Source organism: Pisolithus orientalis (genome assembly GCF_024613125.1).
Source record: "Pisolithus orientalis strain OTSU chromosome Unknown F5J12scaffold_33, whole genome shotgun sequence".
In the NCBI taxonomy this organism is placed as follows: Eukaryota; Fungi; Basidiomycota; class Agaricomycetes; order Boletales; family Pisolithaceae; genus Pisolithus; species Pisolithus orientalis.
In genome coordinates, this window is record NW_026260814.1 from 427007 (window position 1) to 443162 (window position 16156).

The 16156-nt window shown below is 50.7% G+C and overlaps 8 protein-coding genes across 8 annotated transcripts; 5 read left to right on the forward strand and 3 right to left on the reverse strand.

Annotated features, from left to right (window-relative positions):
- Window positions 1–1955: 1955 nt before the first annotated feature.
- F5J12DRAFT_851395 (uncharacterized protein) lies at window positions 1956–2472 on the reverse strand. Its single transcript, XM_051746542.1, has one exon. It carries the CDS (start codon window positions 2446–2448, stop codon window positions 2089–2091), a length of 360 nt encoding a protein of 119 aa, XP_051597054.1. The 5' UTR covers window positions 2449–2472; the 3' UTR covers window positions 1956–2088.
- Window positions 2473–2622: 150 nt separating this feature from the next.
- On the forward strand, window positions 2623–3937 carry F5J12DRAFT_725148 (uncharacterized protein; the record flags this gene model as incomplete). Its single annotated transcript, XM_051741600.1, has 3 exons — window positions 2623–2911; window positions 2985–3495; window positions 3685–3937. The coding sequence occupies 3 exons, from the start codon at window positions 2623–2625 to the stop codon at window positions 3935–3937; spliced, it is 1053 nt and encodes a 350-aa protein (XP_051597055.1).
- A 606-nt stretch (window positions 3938–4543) lies between these two features.
- F5J12DRAFT_335760 (uncharacterized protein) lies at window positions 4544–5847 on the forward strand. Its single transcript, XM_051738952.1, has 4 exons — window positions 4544–4584; window positions 4656–5249; window positions 5319–5623; window positions 5689–5847. The coding sequence occupies exons 2-4, from the start codon at window positions 4830–4832 to the stop codon at window positions 5753–5755; spliced, it is 792 nt and encodes a 263-aa protein (XP_051597056.1). The 5' UTR covers window positions 4544–4584; window positions 4656–4829; the 3' UTR covers window positions 5756–5847.
- Window positions 5848–5939: 92 nt separating this feature from the next.
- F5J12DRAFT_725202 (phosphoribosylglycinamide formyltransferase) lies at window positions 5940–6791 on the reverse strand (the record flags this gene model as incomplete). The annotated part of the gene is made up of 2 exons (XM_051741610.1): window positions 5940–6631; window positions 6692–6791. The coding sequence occupies 2 exons, from the start codon at window positions 6789–6791 to the stop codon at window positions 5940–5942; spliced, it is 792 nt and encodes a 263-aa protein (XP_051597057.1).
- Window positions 6792–7739: 948 nt separating this feature from the next.
- On the forward strand, window positions 7740–11610 carry F5J12DRAFT_725239 (HSF-type DNA-binding-domain-containing protein; the record flags this gene model as incomplete). The annotated part of the gene is made up of 12 exons (XM_051741617.1): window positions 7740–8038; window positions 8090–8159; window positions 8262–8360; window positions 8452–8617; window positions 8855–9076; window positions 9400–9907; window positions 10091–10287; window positions 10337–10719; window positions 10785–10973; window positions 11059–11160; window positions 11293–11447; window positions 11505–11610. 12 exons carry the CDS (start codon window positions 7740–7742, stop codon window positions 11608–11610), a joined length of 2496 nt encoding a protein of 831 aa, XP_051597058.1.
- A 925-nt stretch (window positions 11611–12535) lies between these two features.
- Window positions 12536–14047, reverse strand: F5J12DRAFT_785160 (uncharacterized protein; the record flags this gene model as incomplete). Its single annotated transcript, XM_051743187.1, has 6 exons — window positions 12536–12577; window positions 12709–12924; window positions 13056–13067; window positions 13246–13308; window positions 13433–13604; window positions 13728–14047. The coding sequence occupies 6 exons, from the start codon at window positions 14045–14047 to the stop codon at window positions 12536–12538; spliced, it is 825 nt and encodes a 274-aa protein (XP_051597059.1).
- Window positions 14048–14243: 196 nt separating this feature from the next.
- On the forward strand, window positions 14244–14514 carry F5J12DRAFT_895851 (uncharacterized protein; the record flags this gene model as incomplete). Its single annotated transcript, XM_051747877.1, has 2 exons — window positions 14244–14358; window positions 14411–14514. 2 exons carry the CDS (start codon window positions 14244–14246, stop codon window positions 14512–14514), a joined length of 219 nt encoding a protein of 72 aa, XP_051597060.1.
- A 69-nt stretch (window positions 14515–14583) lies between these two features.
- Window positions 14584–15597, forward strand: F5J12DRAFT_725183 (GTP-binding protein; the record flags this gene model as incomplete). Its single annotated transcript, XM_051741606.1, has 5 exons — window positions 14584–14709; window positions 14830–15011; window positions 15063–15144; window positions 15196–15400; window positions 15455–15597. The coding sequence occupies 5 exons, from the start codon at window positions 14584–14586 to the stop codon at window positions 15595–15597; spliced, it is 738 nt and encodes a 245-aa protein (XP_051597061.1).
- Between the last annotated feature and the right edge of the window lie 559 nt (window positions 15598–16156).

Genomic DNA, 16156 nt, shown 5'->3' on the forward strand with positions numbered 1-16156 from the left:
TCCCTCGAAGCTGCGGTGTACACTCCACCGTCGCCTTTTCCTTCACCTGACTTCACTCTAGTTTCTCCCCGTGTCCCTGCTGTATTTCCCGACTTCTTTATGCGTTGCCAGGCTCATGTTGTGTACCAGCGATGCTCATTCCCTTCGTCGATAATTAACTAACCGCTACATACGTGTTGTCTCGTTCGTTTTCGGCTCTTTCTCACTCGATTGGTGTGCGTTATGCGAGTTGTGTACTGCATAAAAGCGATACGTCCTAGTATGTAGGCTCGGCTTATTACCAGTACGTATACCCGGAGAGAAGAGAAGAGAAGGGAGAAAATCTTGGCTTTTGGACCCCGTGTGTTGGATGTATCAATATTATTGCATCGAACAAAATGTAGGATTCCACGGCGTGTATCATAAACCTTCAGGTTCGTGGTGCCAATAACAACATTGTGCTTGGATTGCATCTTACTTGTGGTGTAGATGTTTTTAGAGACGCTCGTACAGTAAGCACGGTATCGTTGCACCTTGGACGCCAACTCGACACTCCGAAGCGAAGTTCTGCAGTGCAGTGTTCCATCGTCTTCCGTTTGCATTCTCATCAGGATGGCAACCATTCTGAAACGACTGAGACTGTAGGATGGATCCAGTAGAATGTACTAAGCGCAACTCTACCATTGGTCACGCACGCAAATGTATCAAATAGTACTTATATGTATGACGCAGTATTCTATCCGATCGTTTCGACTGTGCGGAGGAAAGCCTTTACTCTTTATTACCCCACACTACTCTCTGCGGACGGAACATGTTAATTGACAGTGAATCAGTATAACCCTGGAATGTTTCAACGATATAAACACTTCGTCACGAATGGCGAGTGGATTCAACTTGAGATCTAGCGCGGTCTGCAATGGCCAATTCCAGTGCAGGATCAATCATACACTCGTCGGGAATGATGGAACAAACCTGTATAGTTATATTAGTATTGACTCCACGTGGGCTTGGGTGTTATTCAGCTTGCCTTGTGACCACGGCGAGTGGGGACCGGTAAATAAATGAAGAGGAAGTGAAGGTTCCTTGGACGACCTCACGAGCTGCATTTGATACCAAATCATAATGCAACTACACATTCAGAGCCCCGGCAATGGCGCGCTATGCATTTCGTGTTAATGTTCTCTGCTGTATTTTCGACCGGTAGAATTCTTCAGTCAGGTAACCCCTCGAATTTGGAGATTTGGGATAATAGTATGAGATATTGAGAATTAGTATTCACCTTGCGGGATCCGCTGGGAAGAATCCAAACCCGCGAATCGCGCAGGAAGTCCACTTACATACTGGATCCTCGTTCCTGAAGAACACATTTTCCTTGTCTTTTGTTCCAAAGAAACGCCGCTCGGCGAGTCCCCCTGTTTCCAACTGCGTGAGCTGTACGTATGTGTATAGTCGGCCAGCCTGTGGACACGCCAAAACGACATGTCGTCGCCACCCCGTTCGAAACGTCTGAACCCTCAGGGGTGCCCTTTGCCATCCAATGGTGCATGTTGTAAGGAATCGCGGCACGCCCTGACCAGGAAAATGGCTCCGTGAAGGAGCTCCCTCCACCATCCGGCATCGGCCCATAACTTCCCCCGGGATCCGGATTACGCATTTGCGGTAGATTGCGGCAATATTGCGCAACGGTACGTACCTGTAAATGAAGACGAGAAAAAAATTGCCCGCAACGGCTACCGAGATCACCGAATCTGTTGGTGATGTGGGAGAAATATTATCAATCTTTATGCTTTCACGGATCAAAACGTACGAGAGCACGCGGAGGTTGCCCTCCTCAAGCTGGTGGCTGCCCAGGATTGGCGGGACGACTAGAAAACGGTAGAGAGTGAGAGTGAGTTGGGAAAGCAGGAAGTTCCCTTGGCGTGTGGCGACGTTGTTGGTATGAGCCGCAACACGATATTATGTAATGCTCACTTGCCACCAAGTGCTGGAGCAGACGTTACTGTAACGGTAAAGAACTCAGTACTCCCCCGATCCGTGTCTCCGCTGTCACCCATAGTACGCAGTACTTGATTACATGGTTACTGGTTCACTACCCCATACCCGTATATTTTACACAAGCCTGTGCCCGGACTCGGCTTCTGAGTCCAAGACTGATAATCCACATACATAGATATGTTGGATCACAGGGTCTGAGCACAGGCTATACGGACGTTTGAAGGGAGAACGCTCATTTTGTGTAGCACTGCAGGCAACTACAAAGCGCAAAAATTTAGGTCTTCGTGGTAAATGCAGCTGGGCTGTAATATATGGTTTCAATGCGTCCGAAATATCAAACATACATACTATCGTGGTTGAAGTGGTGTCAAGATGGGTTCTGGTAGCGGAGTCGTACGTGTTGCAAAGAGATGCCTCAATTACGACGTTATGTAGCATGCACAAAAGTAACCAGTGGTTTATGGCTTGTAGCATAGCGGGATTGGTTGAAAGCTGTAAATCCCACTATAGATTGCCAAATTGTCAGCGAGGCACAAGTTGTCAAGTACACCATGAGATCCAAATGATCAGACGACCGGAAGAGCCATACGGTGAACGAGGCTAGCGCTGAGCGCTGGCAAGAGTCGCTATTACCATCCTGATATCATCATGGTGCACTACCGTGTCTTTCTCGGTGCCCCTCTTACTTCAGATCTCGCTAGAGACCCGAGTTCTTACGTCTGGAAAACGACGGAAAGCACACCGGCACCCTTCTCGCCGTCTTACGTCCCGCTCCACGACCCCACCCTGGTATATCCCACTGCAACACTCGACGAAGCCAGCAGACGAATATCTCTTCTGTACCAGAACGTAATTTTCAAGGATGCAGACGAGGACGGGGAACGGATTGATGATAGCGAGCCTGATGGCGCGGGCGGAGAGACACAGGACGATGATGGTATCGTGACATGTCTTTCCGGTCTGTTTTATTACTGAGATTTAACGCCACCATCGTCGACGTCCAGAACGAGCGACGACGTTCCTTACGTGGCCCCCGACTCCAGCGGCGACCCAACCCTCGAAGAAAAGCGCAAATGCGTCTGGTCTTCCCTCCTCCCTCCTCACTTCGCAGTCTCAGCCACAGGCTACATACGAAACACAAGAAACAACGTATTCCGACGACAATACTTCGTCTATTACCCGGTTCCCAAACTTCCAGATTAGCCTGCACACCATCACCTCTCTTTCGTCTCTTCGTAGTGCCGCGACCGAACAAAATCAAGCGCGACAAAAGAGGGCGCACAAGGTAAATGTCCTCGTTGCCATCCTCGAAGTCGAGGGCCCGGACACCGTCAAAGTGAAGACCGGGCCGTGTGCGGGCCAGGAAGTATCGATACTCAAACTTATACTTGGGGACGAGGAGGGGTGTGTGTGTCGACTCACCGCCTGGCGAGACACAGCGGAGGTCTGGGGTGGGTATGGGATGGACCCGGATTCACCTCCTGCGTTGGCGAGAGGGGATGTCGTTCACTTCGAGAGTAAGTCTTATGGTCATTGCATGCAGCTCATATCGCTGTTTGCCCTACATTCTATCCGCTAACTTGGGTAATACGACCATGTCGACCATTTGCTTGGTGTGCGTCGTCATGCCCTTGTGCCTGGACGCCGCTGTCACCACTTGCGGACCACACTAGATATCCTGGCAACGTTCTCCCATGATCCCCGTCCTAGACCCGGAACCACAACTACAACCACTACCACATCCAAGCCATCCTCCCCCAATGTCACTTTTACCGCGTCCCCGTCAATGCGTCCTGCTTCGCGTGCTCAGATCTGCTACCGGACACTACCGACCGCTCGTACTGACGCACGACTACGACCGGATCTTCGGTTGGGCTGTAGTGATGCAGCCGTACGGCGCGTCGGGGTACTGGTGAATTGGTTTGAGGACGTTGCAGGAGTCGGGCATTCTTGTGGAAGGTAAGGTGTCACAGTGCAATGAGGTCAAAGCAGGATGTCTACGAGTCTGTAGCTCTCAAAGGGCGTTCTCATAATATGGTCGTCCTCCACTATTTTTTGAGGGCGAAGGTCGCGCCGCCGGATGGTGGATTCCTTGCCAAGCTGTGTAATTGTGCAATCGGATGGAATAACCTCACCGTGGTCGTATATGCTGTACAACGCCCGGAACGCCTCTTGAAGACATCACAAATACTTCGCACACGGCATGGACCCATTATTCCGTATTGGTACAGTGGATCCTCTGCCATTCATTCGCAGCCAACGAACGCATGTGTGGATGATCATTTTGGTGGTGCAGTGTTCTAATTTGACCATCGGTGGACGATGCATCCCATCTCAATGTGTTGTCCCGCATGACACCCAGCGAAAATGAGACACCCTAGATCACCTTCCAGCCATCCGTTGGCCATCAACCCACTCAGCCAGGTAATGACGCTTTGTCCATTAAGACAAAAATAGTAAACTTCCTTGGTGAGCCACTTGCCGCGATGAATTATCATGCCGTCGCGGTCTTTGAAAAGGTGCAATGATATTGTTATGGTGGGAGAACAATTAGCTGGATTGATGACGACCACAAAGCGATAGGCAAGCAAGTATCTCGCTTGTTCGATGGTGGGTGGTCTTCTTTGTTCTCGTTCTATCTTTCTATAATGACCAATATCACAATATTGGGGCATGGATAGGCGATGAGATGAGGAGGGTGGTGGGACGTTCGCCGTTCTTACTTGTGGACACGGTGGTTCTGGCAAGCGCTGCTGTGGACTATAAAGCTTCTGTGTGGCTCTCCAACATCGTATTGATTGACAGCCTACAGCACACCTTCGTCCCAGTGGCTCTGTTTCTACAAAGGCCAGTGCATGTTCATTGCGTTCCAAGGTCACGCCACATCCAAAAAGACGGACACTGTCAACATGTGTACTCAGATACTATCTTCGACGTCGACATACCCCAACCCCACATCCGGTAACGCGACGAACACGACGAAACCCAAAAGTCGGCCCCGGACACCGACGTTTTCCACGCTCATGCGCGTTCCGAACTTAAGTATGCCCGTACTGAAAAACAAACCATCATTGCCTTTTGGACTGGCCAGACGGTGTCGTTCTGCTTTGGGCACGTCCAAGCGGGCGACCCCAGAATGCAATTCTCGCCGTATTTCATCGTCGCATTTCGGGTGGAGGTCATCTGAATCGTCTTCGAGCTCGTCGACTTCGGGGTATGATGGATATCACGTACCATATGTGCCCTTGGATCCTCCGACGCCTCCTGTCTCCGTGGTATGTAAATCTGGTTAGAATGCCGTGGGTGGACCGTTTTCTGATTGTTTGCCTTCGCGTCTTGCGCAGCCGCCACTGGGTACGAAAATCCTGGAGCGCTTCTGGCCTGAAAATGAGCCATTTTCTATGGGCGATGCGGATGTCTCGCACTGCCAACGCCCACCGCTGGGGCATACCTATTCTGCATCTCTGGACAGGACGCAGGGGTTCGTGTTTGAGACGGCAGTGAACGATTGGACAGCTGGATCGGGATCGGGACTTGGGAAGGAAATTCCGCATCGCTTCTCGATGCTTACCCCTCCACCGAGTCGTCGCGTGTCACGGATACAGCCACTGTCGACGTCTGTGACTGCGACTCGTGATCTTCCATTTAGGTGCGTACTAACACGTCTGGTATTATACTCCTGGAGTGGTCATGTTGAGGCATTGGGTTTTTCAGTGACGAGTTCCCGAGGAGACCGAGTGTTGATCACAGGGTTGAGTCCGAGTTGCGGTTCCCGTTTTGAAAAGTAGTAATTGAGTTTACCATGGTATATAATAGTGTTCTTCTTCGCGGGGGTAGCCCGGTAGCCATCGTACTTTTGCCAAGGGACAGCATGTAATGTAGAATCAGGTAGTCCGTTCTATCGACCACGTGTACCGTAGTATACATACACCCATAACAATACTTCATGATTTCAATTCATCCCTCTACGCATTTTCGGTGCCTTCCAAAGGCAGCGGCTTGACCTCGTCCAACACTCTTTTCGTGGCCTGCACGATAATTTCCCATTCGACTCTATGCAACCGCTCCTCATACACCTCGAGTGGCTCGCCTTTCTCGATCGGGACTTCACGCACGATGAGAGGCTCGCCCCGGTCGACTTCGGCGACGACGCGGTGAACCATGACACCTAGCTTGTCAACCTCGCCACGCTGGAATGCCTCGTACCCCCGTTGAATGGCGTTGGCACCGTCGAATTGACCGGGTAGGGCAGGGTGGATGTTGATTACGGGGATAGGACTGGTAGGGACCGAATTCTCATCATTGTTACTGCTCGATTCGTATTGTTCTTGACCTTCATCTTTAACCTCCCGGGTCCCCCTAAGAGCCTCCAAAAATGGCTCGCTCACGATATGCATCCATCCTGCCAACACTACCACATCCGGCTTTTCCCGCAGCACGATCCTCGCTAATTCGAGATCGTAGTCCTCTCTTGTCTTTCCAGGGTTACTGCGTAGATATGGTTGGAGTGCAAGATATGCGGTCGGGATGGGTGGTGACGCGGTTGTGGCGCGGACGAGTCCGTGTGCGGCTTTGCGGTTGGAGAGAACGAGGGCTATCGAAGTGTTTGGAAGGGCAGGTGTGTTTTGGGCGTCGATGAGTGCCTGGAGGTTCGATCCTATATCATGATGACGATGGTATTGAATATTGTAAATGGGTTGTGGGCGTATGAATGTACCTGAACCGGATATGAGGACGACGAGTTGTCGGCTTGAAGGAGTGGCGGGAGTGGGAGTGGTATCAGTCGTCTGGACGTCGGCGTCGGTGGGCGATGACATAGCAAGCTCGGCGTGATTCAGACGGTAGCTGCCTGGTTGCTTTTTCGTTGTGTCGACGACGGCCGATCGGAAGATTCAGTAGGGTTTGGTGAGATATATCTGATAATGTTATTGGCGCCGAATCACAGCCACCAAGTACTGTAATTTAATCTCCATGGTGTTGGTATACAATAAGTGTAGCGAGGGAGGGCTTCCTCCACATGATACCCCAAGCAACTAACATAGTCGAGGATGCTTTACTTCGCAGCCCCGCTGGGATGTCGAAAATGACTGGTTTGGGGTACCTTCCGCGGACTCCCGATGCATCCAAGTCCGTCCGGAGTCCACCTGACAGGAGAGGCCAGTCGTCGATCCTGTGTGCTAAATGATAACCGCCAAGGGACGGTTTATTTTATCGATGTATCGATTGATCTACGAAGTATTAGTAATTGGAGGTCTACAAATGTGTTGGCTTGTACGATTGCTTATTAACTGCGGGTGTGTCCAGATAGCAAGCGCTCAGGGGATGGGAGGGCAGTTCATAGAGTCTAGACTCTGTGGTTACCCTGACTGGAATGGCTCCGTGTGGCAACGCAACGTCGATCTGCTCGTCCGTATCACACCAACGATTTACTTCTCTGCATTCCCCCCAGATGGATTCGAGGGTGTCCCCGGAACGTGGTTGCGGCTCTGGGTTGAAGAGAGAGAGAGAGAGGGATGAGTTTGTCCGTGTTTGTTTTTCATAGACTGCCTCGCCCAGTCCACGCCACGCCAGAGTTTGTCGCTCTCCTCGCTGTAAGTGTAGCCCGCGCCATGGACCCGCCATCACAGGGCCCGCCCTACTCCAACGTCCGCCAACACCTCTTCCACTCCTCCCACCTCCCCCCGCCCTCCCAGCTCCACCTGCCCCCCGTCAGCTCGTCTCGCTCCAACATCAACACCCTCCCGCCTCTCAATCCACCGAATCGCATGACTCCCTATCGTCACTCTTCGCCGCCGCCATCCTGGCCCACGTCCCTCCATCGAACTTCTAGCTCTCGCGAAGACATCCTCCCTGCATCTGGCCCACTCCATCCACAACAACACCCCTCTTCGCTTTCCATCCACCAAAACACACCTGCCCAATCAGAATCAAGACAATTCAAGCGCGAACAACTGCAACCACCACCTCCACCACCACCCCCGCCACCACCCGCTCCACCACAATCTCAAAAGGACAGCGATGACAACATGCCAGCGACGAGCGACTTCGTCAAGAAACTGTACAAGTACGCCCTCTTCGCGGCCATCCTTCCGATCCACTGCTTACTTGCCATCAGGATGCTTGAGGATCAATCCTTCTCACACGTGGTATCATGGGGTCCAAACGGTGATTGCTTTGTCGTAAAGGTCGGTCTTCCTGCTTCTTTCTTGCTCTATCTCTCATCACTTTGATCGACCACGCGATCTCGCTTCCGACCTCGTTCTTGCTCACATCTCCCCTTCCAATAGGACATGAACGAATTCACGAAATCAATCCTCCCTCGCATGTTTAAACACTCTAATTTTGCCTCGTTTGTCAGGCAACTAAACAAATACGACTTCCACAAGGTGGGTATGCTCATATATCGTGTGCATCTTCCATGCGCGCTCTGGTGTCTCTTAGGACCGGAGGTCTTTCCCATTCTGACGTGCACTCCAGGTCAAAAATACCGACGACACCCAATTTGGTGAACACTCATGGACATTCCGACATCCCGACTTCCACGCTGACCGGCGAGAAGCCTTGGAAAACATAAAACGCAAGGTCCCTGCAGCCCGTAAACCAGCACAATTAGGGTCCGGTATCGGACCCTCTACGCTAGGTCGTTCTGGGTCAGCCGGCTCACCCGGACCCCTGGGCGGCGAATTGGAATCTCTCCAAACTCAAACCAGCACCCTCGCATCACACACGAGTGCACTGCAGAACCAGAATTCAGCCCTCCAGTCGCAGATGACCGCCTTCCAGTCCCAGGCCAACGCATTGCACGCTCAAAATGCAACACTTCAATCCGTCACAACAAGTTTGCAGAACACTGTATCCGGCTTTCAGAACGGAATGTCAGGGTTGCAGCAGCAAGTTGCGGCGCTGCAGTCTCAGAACGACTCTCTAAGGACACAGCTGTGTAGGTCAGAGGATCGAGTGAGAGGTTTGGAAAGGTGTTACAAGGACGTGCTTGGAGAAATGGTTCATTTCCAGAGGAATCTTGCTCAGCAGGATGGTTTGATGCAGAGTCTAGTGCAATATTTTCTGCGTGCGGAAGGCGGTGAGTCTCCTTACTTTTTTGGTTTGGATTTTGCTCTGTTCGTTCGTGTTCTGTATTATTTGGATCAAGGAAATGGTTGGGTTGTCAAGGGCAGCTAGAAGATGAGAGTTGGGTCACGGGTGCAATAGGTCCCTGCACCTTACCCCGTGTCTTCTGTGCCTGCGTCTCCGATGCACGTTCGTATACTCATCATTGTTCCTCAGCGAAGCACAAAGATTCGGTCCTTGCAACATCCATCGCACCTGGACCAGCACCACCTACAGCTGGCCTTGCAAATAACTCCCAGCAAATACAAGGTCCCCATACACCTCTGATGCCTCCCCCGGCAAGATCAGGGTCTCTAGGACACAGTATGACTCCCAACACGCATCCACCTCCGTCCATGTTCGGCATGTCAACGAAAATATCGACCACGGCGGCTGCGATGTCAGCGACGTTGCTGGCTTCGCAACAACAGCCGCAGCCAAGTCCGTTTTTGCAGCCGCTCACTGCGTCTCATTCGCAACACATGCTCGGATCCCATGGACATGGACATGGACCGCATGGACCGCCCACGACGTCTGCGTCGTCATCGACACTTTTTCGGGCACTATCAAGAAGTCAGGCGCAAGCACAAGCACAGGCACAAGCGCAATCCCAATCCCCGTCTCCATCAGTTTCACAAGCACAAGGTCAGGCGCAAGGACCTGCTGAGCCACCCATACAATCAATTCAATCGATTCCATCTATGCAGGAACAAATATCTTCCATGCGAGAAACAATCCCTCTCTCGCAAACGATCCCATCTATGCAATCACCCATGCAGGAATCAATGTCTTCCTTACCGCAAGCGACATCGATGCAACAAATGGTGTCGGCTATGCAAACGATGCAACCAATGCAGCAGGTTCAGTTTTTTACCCGTCCATGAGGCCCATCGCGTGCTTGCTTGGTTGGCGATCATCGGTATCCGGATCCGACCGCGATTGCGAGGGCGAGTTTGGCACAGATGAATGAGATGTCGAGGAAGGCTGGGGCGTCTGCTGAAGTGACGAGTAATGGTACAGGTTCGGGAAATGGAACCAGACCGGAGGGGACGGATATGACGAGTGGTGATGCTCCTTTTTTGATCCCTCCGGATACATCTTGGGATGGGACAGTCCAAACGGTTCACGAGGGATTACAGGTGTTCACATTGGGACATTTGCTTCCGAGGAGTGCGCTTGATGATGCGAATGGAAATTGGACGTATGGTGGGGATATACCTGGTACGCCAAATATGAATGGGGGGTGGGAATGGAGACGGGAATGGATGTGCTGATGAAGACGGTGTAGGTGGAATTGGGGATTGTGAAGGGGAGGGGTTCGAGAAAGAGGAAAGTCCAGGTGCTGAAGAAGTCGTGCGACCTACACCCACGAACCCCGGCGTCCGAGAATCTTCATCAGCGACTTCCGGAGCCACGACACCTTCGACTGGCGGTGGACAGAAACTACGAGTCAGGAGGTCAACGTTCGTCCCAGGATGGGCAGTCCCACCACGCGTACTTCTAGTGGACGACGACGCGGTGAGCAGGAGACTGAGCAGCAAGTTTTTGCAGGTATTCGGGTGCGCGATTGACGTGGCAGTGGATGGAGTGGGAGCGGTGAATAAGATGAACTTGGAAAAGTATGATTTAGTGCTGATGGTGAGTTGATCTCTTTGCGCGGCGGCGCCCGTTGGGGCCGGCTGTTGACACACTTTGGGTTTTAGGACATTGTAATGCCCAAGATGGACGGTATATCGGCCACATCGTTGATCCGCCAATTTGATCACGTTACACCTATCATCTCAATGACAAGTAATTCGCGTCCGAGCGAGATCATGACGTATTATTCGTCAGGCATGAACGATGTGTTACCGAAACCGTTCACCAAGGAAGGGTTGTTGGATATGTTGGAGGTGAGTTCCTTTCTGTACCGCGTTTTCTATTTGTGTTGCGTGTGACGTGGCAGGATGGGGCTTACGAAGTTATGGTCTTGTACAGAAGCACCTCATGCATCTCAAGGTCATCCAGGAGATGTCGAGGGTCCCGAGAATAGCATGTGCTCCGCGCCTCTCGACAGATAATTCGTTAACGGATGCGCTCGTACCCGCCTCGGCGACCCCTTCTGCTGCTACTACATCGACGTCTTCCGCGTCTTCCTCGGGGACGACTGTAGCTTATTCTGGGGGGGACAGCGGTGGAATTGGACCGCCATCGGCATCTGCGAACGCGGAGGGTGCAGATGGCAACGGAAACGGTCCGTTGTTCATTGGTGGGGTTGGGACCGACATGCGGATTGATCCGCTTGCTGGGATGGGGCTGACTGAGGAACGATATCAAGCGATCCTCAAAGACCTCGTGAACGGTGATAATTTAGGTGTGCCGGAGGGGTTTGGCTTTGATATGATGGAAGACGAAGGGATTGTCGATGTGGGTGTAGGTCTTAGTGAAGGGATGAGTGGTGGTATGGGTATGGGCGAGAAGAGGGGTTTAGAAGAGGAGCAGGATGGAATAAGGGAGGTGAAGAGGGGACGGTTTGAAGTACTGGATTGAGGCTGACGGTAATCTGCTCCCCTCCTATCTCTTCCTGCCCCAAGTGATTCTAGCCTCGCCCGCCTTTCAACCCGACTCAACCGCCCGTGTCGTGGCATTCCTCCCAATGTCTATGGCGATGCCAGCGCCCGCTACTTATGGTTAGCTTCCTGGTATTGTCCCACCAACTCGGTATCTTTTCCGCTGCATCAAGCTCGCCGCATCTCCTGTTTGTCGCCACGGTTGCAACTAGCCCCGCGAACTTCTTTACTACTTTGTATACCACCGTCGTTCGATTTCAAGCACGACGTACTAATCCATGCGTCACATGTTCACGCGCTGCACACGTCACACAGTGGTACCCCACTACAACGACCTATCGACTCACCACGCCAGCAATACTTATGACGACGCACGCACGCATGCACGCACCTTATGACTTGCACATATGCAATCGGTTTTTTTTTTTTTCCTGGCTTACTTTTCATGCTGATGTTTCTTTGCACATCTGTACCCATTGACAAAGTCTTTTTTTCTTTCATGCATGCCTACAATGCTATCTTGTCGTTGCTATCGTATAGGAATTTACTGCGTTGATGAATCGATAATGATAATGTGCAGACGGTAATCTTGGATATATGTAAAAAAAAAACCATCAGCTGAATGCTGAGCCTAATACATAGGCGGTGCGTCTGATTCTAATACGTGTATGAAGAACACGTGTATGTATATTTGTAGATCTGTGACCATGACGGGGGCGTCTTGGGTGTAAGTACTCTAGCCATGACACGGAGATGCGGTACAACCTGCAGAAACCCTGAGCGGTACCGAGTGCTGATGCATGACAATTTCACTTGAATTGAAACGTGTACCGCACAAAACGATTCAATCTTCGAGGATTAGAGGCCCTAACGGCTGGATATGTCTAATCATATGAACAAGTCCTCTACTCGAAACAGTAGCGTCTGTGGAATGGTTCTACCAGGAGCTAGACAGTAAACTTCAAATGACGGATGAAAAGACACGATACACACAACCGGGAGATGACAACGAGAATGGAATGGCTGCGGAATTCAGGTGTGTCCAAAGGGCAGCTTACTAGCCAAGCCAACTGCCCACCTTCTCCCACACTACAGCCTGCTCCTCTGTCCACTCTTCCCTTTTCTCCCGCACACATGCAGGACATAATCCCTCAGCTGCCCAGTCGAGTTGCTTTATGGATTCCAGGGTCTCGAGAGGTTTGTACACCCCACCATCTGAGATCGCGGAGGGGATGACAAGTGACATCCATTGATCGGCAAACACGTCCGTGCATGCCATGTGTGGCGTTGTGGGCTGGGAAAGAAGAGCGTTAAACAGGAGCGAAAATTGTAGTTAATAGGGCGTTCGATGAGAAAGGGGAGGGGGAATCATTCATTGCGTGCCGCAGTCCGACTGGCGGTTTTGGGTACACACAAGAGACGCACAAAAGATCGCACCTACCGGCGTGAACAATATGGGCGTGAAATGATCCACAATCCCAGCCATCAACCTCCCGCATCTCTCTACATCTGCGGGCGACAGGACACTGTGTCTCGTCTTCGAATCTTCGACGATGTCACCTTGACTGTTCTCCAGATTGTTTTCTCTTGTGTTCACTTTTCCCTGCTCACCTACCTCTACCTCTTCTGTTTCGAAGTCGGTTGTCGTGACGAGGCTGTAATATATGCCCTTTCGGATCTGAGGACGAACACGATTATTTTCCGTATGAAAACGTGTTATTCACACGATGGGACCGATCCAGACATGAGTACGTCCGAATACAGGTATAAAAAAACGGTTGAGTCGACGGAGACGGACTTACCGATCTGATGTCATACGCCGTCGTCAGTGCCAATGCCTCCTCGAGATGATTGGGATGCGTAAATGGAAAAGGACCACTTGGAAACATCGCTTCTAAGTAGCTTCGGACGAGAGCGTGTAAGTCGGGGAAGTCGAGCTGAGATGGGGGAGGACACGCGGAGGATCGAAGCGACCTGATTGAATGGAGACTTTGATGATAGAGGGCTGTGAGGGGGAGGGGAGAGGAGTTCAATCGTCAGTATAACAATTGATATCGGGCCATGGTTGTTGCAACGGAAACACGGGAAAATGCTCACGTATCATGGTATAAATGTTCCAGCAATGACACAAATTCTTCCACCCGTACGCCAAGTCCAGGTGGGACTGTCACCCTTGATATTCGCGAATTATCCGACACGAGCGGCTCTCCTTCGTCTATACCCGAACCTTTGAGAACACGACCAAAGTATGTCGAATGTCGAGCGAGCAGGCTCGAATGCAGTTTGAATAGAACTGTGGCTTCCTCCTGGGCACGATCGCTGAGTGTCCGATGGATGGTGACGATGACGGAACCATCATTGAACCAGTACTTGGCGTGCTTGTCACTTCGAATCGCTATTGCATTGGATAATGGCATACCCCTCGACGTCCGAGATGGACAGGTAATGATGCGAACCGACGCTGAAAGTTACGTAAGCACATGCGTAAGTGAGAAGATAGGCGCCTTGATATCGGAAGGACTTGCTCAATACCACGACGACGGGCTTCACGCTGATCCTCGGCACGTCTTAAAGTCCCATTTTGAAGTACACAGAATCGTATCTTACATTCACATGGCTCCTGGTCGTATCAAGACGTGGTTCAAGTCGTTCGGCAGTGATTCGCATCGCGCCCGCCAGAGCGATCCAAGTGATATAGTTCCTGCTGCAACTGAAGCTACGGCTGCAGGTATGATATTGTTCTAGCCTACGAAAATGACATGCTTAATATCGGGACACAGAACCTAGCGATCTTATTGGTGATGTGGCGAATCCAGTTCCCCCTCAGATTGAGACTACTCCGCAAGGTATTATTGTCGCTCTTCGTGAAATCCAAGTTGTCTAAGGCGGAGTCGCAGCAACTGCGTCTTCTGGACCTGCTTACCGTCTCAATTCTGAGATGGCTCAAGAATACATGAAAAAAATCAAGCGCTTTCGAATTCTGGTCATGGGCAGAGCGAATGCCGGTAAAACCACCATCCTCCAAAGAGTTTGCAACTCTACAGAAAAGCCAGAGATCTTGGATGGGAAAGGAAACAAGGTATAGTCCTATCGGGTTGGTGAGACCTATCTAACAATTTCAGATGGATGGTGGTGTCGTGCAAGGCACTTTGGAAGTAAGATGCCATGTTGACTCGTGGAAATTGATATTGATGCTGAGTTCTCTCAGCGTGGTGTCCATAAGATTGAGCATGAGCTCGTATTTCGTAGTAACCCAGGCTTTGTGTTCCATGACTCCTGTGGGTTCGAAGCAGGTTCCACCCGACAGTTTGACGAGATGAGGAAATTTGTGGTTGACCATGGAACCACAACAAGGGTGAATGAACGAATCCATGCCATCTGGTAAGGAATACATTGCGAATAACTACAGGCTAAGTGAACAGATGGATGTAGGTTTTGCATCCCCATGACAGACTACCACAGGACAGTAACTGCGGCTGAGCAGAAATTTTCAATGAGTGTGACACAGGTCATGGTAAGAAAAAGACTTGCACAGAGGATTGCATGTGACTAAACTTCTGCATAGTTTCCTGTGATAGTGCTATTGACCAAAGCGGATGCCTTGTACCTCCCTGCACTTAGGGGGCTTCTGGATCAAGGTTTGGCCATAGCTGAGGCAAAGGAAAGGGCAGCAGAAAAGCAAGGAGAACTGTTGGACAAGTGGCTTGACCACATAAAACAGGAACTTGGCAATTGCAAGTTTCCACCTAAGGGATATGTATCACTTCAGAGTGAGTATTCCATCACTCAGAGGTAGTGCTACTAGAAAATTCTGGTGGTGGCAGAGATGCATCAAGAGCATGCAGACTGCAGTGCTGTGATGGATTGCACAGCAAATGTGTTGAATGAGGAAGGTTTACAAAGGTTACTTATATCAAACCAGCAGTCAAGTATTGCATTGTGTGTTCAATATGCGGTGCACAAGTAAGTAAGCAAGGTATGTTTTTGGTGCAGATACTGATCTTCTGAAGGACATTGAGAATCAGAATGGAACTAGGTTTCAAGGAAGATTGCAGTGGATGCAAAAGAATTGGAATGTGGCTTGCTGAAATGGTTTCCAAATTGTGGTGTAAGCATCAAAATTCTTCCAACATGTGGAGAAAATGACACTCAATTTTATGTTCCCTTGCATGTACTAACAGGTGTGAGTAATCAATGGCATGGCCATGCTGGATTTGCTGACTAGGATCATTCACACTCTTGATGTTATGGCATGGCAGTATGTGAGTGATTCATGGGTGTAGCTGGATGTCTGCTCAATGGCCTCACTTGCACTCTTGATGTTGGTGGCATGACAGTGTGAGTGATTTCATGGCATGTTTAGCTGGATGTCTGCTCAATGGCCTCACTTGCACTCTTGATGTTGGTGGCATGACAGTGTGTGAGTGATTTCATGGCATGTTTAGCTGGATGTCTGCTCAATGGCCTCACTTGCACTCTTGATGTTGGTGGCATGACAGATGTGAGTGATTTCATGGCATGTTAGA

Excerpts from the sequence above, each read along its gene's own strand:
- F5J12DRAFT_851395 (XM_051746542.1), bottom strand. The coding sequence starts at position 2,448 with ATGCTACAAGCCATAAACCACTGGTTACTTTTGTGCATGCTACATAAC.
- F5J12DRAFT_335760 (XM_051738952.1), top strand. The coding sequence starts at position 4,830 with ATGTTCATTGCGTTCCAAGGTCACGCCACATCCAAAAAGACGGACACT. Across the intron at positions 5,250-5,318 it reads CGACGCCTCCTGTCTCCGTG|CCGCCACTGGGTACGAAAAT; the intron begins GTATGTAAATCT and ends CGTCTTGCGCAG. Across the intron at positions 5,624-5,688 it reads ACTCGTGATCTTCCATTTAG|TGACGAGTTCCCGAGGAGAC; the intron begins GTGCGTACTAAC and ends TGGGTTTTTCAG.